This window comes from Aplysia californica, unplaced genomic scaffold, assembly GCF_000002075.1.
Source record: "Aplysia californica isolate F4 #8 unplaced genomic scaffold, AplCal3.0 scaffold00702, whole genome shotgun sequence".
NCBI classification, from domain to species: Eukaryota; Metazoa; Mollusca; class Gastropoda; order Aplysiida; family Aplysiidae; genus Aplysia; species Aplysia californica.
Genome location: NW_004797972.1, coordinates 187,499 through 189,314, shown reverse-complemented (window position 1 = coordinate 189,314; position 1,816 = coordinate 187,499). Strand labels below are relative to the sequence as shown.

At 36.3% G+C, this 1,816-nt stretch overlaps 2 protein-coding genes across 2 annotated transcripts in view; both read left to right on the top strand.

The window, feature by feature from the left end:
- The window catches only part of LOC106013177, a gene marked incomplete at its 3' end in the record, with an annotated part of 3,851 nt that extends 2,339 nt beyond the window's left edge, over positions 1-1,512 (top strand). The window contains 1 exon segment of the mRNA XM_013088202.1: positions 1,344-1,512. Within this exon segment, the coding sequence (XP_012943656.1) occupies positions 1,344-1,512 (169 nt within the window).
- A 209-nt stretch (positions 1,513-1,721) lies between these two features.
- LOC101855140 overlaps positions 1,722-1,816 on the top strand; it is a gene marked incomplete at its 3' end in the record, with an annotated part of 40,147 nt that continues 40,052 nt past the window's right edge. The window contains 1 exon segment of the mRNA XM_035972474.1: positions 1,722-1,801. Within this exon segment, the coding sequence (XP_035828367.1) occupies positions 1,722-1,801 (80 nt within the window).

Here is a 1,816-nt window from a genome sequence, read left to right as displayed (position 1 = left end):
GGGGGGGGTTGCATGCGATTACGGTATACCACACCAGCGTCTGTAGTGTAGCGGTTGGTTCAAAGGAGCAATAATCTGACAAAAGAACAGTGACGTCAATTACGATTACAACAGCAATAACAATAATAGATTTGATAATGAAAAAAACCCCAATAATAACAGCGACGACACAATAACAGCAACAAAATCAATAACAACGGCCCTTCAGATAATGATCAACAACAACAACAACCACAATAACAATAACAATAATAACAACAACAACACCAACACAACACCAACACCACCAAGAACAATAACAACAACAACAACAACAGCAAATACAACAACAACTACAGCAGCGCCAATAATGACAAAATCAGCAATAATAGCAACAACAACATTTACTTGTATAGCTTAACTTTGCTGGTGGTTTACAGGTGCTCTGGTGAAGTTTGCTCCTTCTTTCCTTTCTAACATCTATCTGCCTGATGTCTCCCTTTTAGTGTTTTTTACTATCTTATAGCACATCTTTTCTTCGGCACTTATATGACCTTACTGTGTTGTCAGTGCCGTAAAACTCTTACTAAAGCTAAATAGCAAAACATTTTTTTTTTTTTGCTGCTACTAGAATTACAATGTTCTATCTGCTCAGTACCTAGTTTTGAGAAATTTGACGATAAAAGATTTTGAGTTTCATATGTCAATTTTTTTTAAAAATGCATTTCTTTGAATATCTTCATTGCGACTTCAAATAAACATACTATTTTGGTAGAGCAGAGAACATATATTTTGGTTTCTGACCTCATGGTCTTTGTAATATAAAATTCTAGGGTGGCGATTTGTGTTAATCTGCCATAATCTAGTTTAAAGAAATTTGACGTTAAAAAATTTGAGTTTCATATGTCAAGTTTAACAAAAATAATCGAAATATTTTGGTAGAGCAGTGAACATTTGTTTTTTTACCTCATGGTCTTAGTAAATAAAACAATTCTGGAGCACCATCTGTGTCTTTTATCTTCCAGAATCTAGTTTTGAGAAAGCTGACGTTTAAAAATTTAAGTTCAAAAGTCAAGTTAAAAAAAAATAATCGTACTATTTTGGTAGAGCAGAAAATATTCAATTTGGTTTTTGACCTCATTGTCTCAGTAATAAAAACAATTCTAAGGTAGCGATTGTGTCTTTATTCTGTCAGTATCTAGTTTTGAGAAATCTGACGTTACAAAATTTGAGTTTCATATTGTGTCAAGTTTAAAAATAATAATTGTACCATTTTGGTAGAACGGAGAATATTTGTTTTTTGACGCCATGGTCTTAGTAAATAAAAAAATTCGGAGGTACGATCTGTGTCCTTTATCTTCCAGCCAAGCACAATGTGTGACGTGATGGGTAGAATGGACGAGGACCTTCTGGAAGATTTCTGCCTCAGGATTGCCGACGCCGACGTGTCAGCTGTGACCTTGACCGAGGTCATTGAGCGTTGCCCCGACTGTGTTGTGCTGGGCTTTGAGCACAGGGAGTCTCACGACGTGAGTCGCTCACCATAGCTTACTTCCACTTTCAAACTCAAAACTGGAATTAGTTGTATTTTTATGTAAGTCAGGATATCCAGTTTTGGACGAAATAGAGTTACCATTCCACCTGATAGTTTAAAACACTGCGCACATTTATTTTTGTCTTAGTCTGGTGTCGATATCTTAATTTTTTTAAAGCTTAAAGGCGTCCATCCTTCCCTGTCAGACATGTATCATCCATTCCCCAACAGACAATCCATTCATTCCCTGACAAATTATCCATCCATTCCCCTCCTTCTCTCTTTTCTGTGACCCCCCCCCCC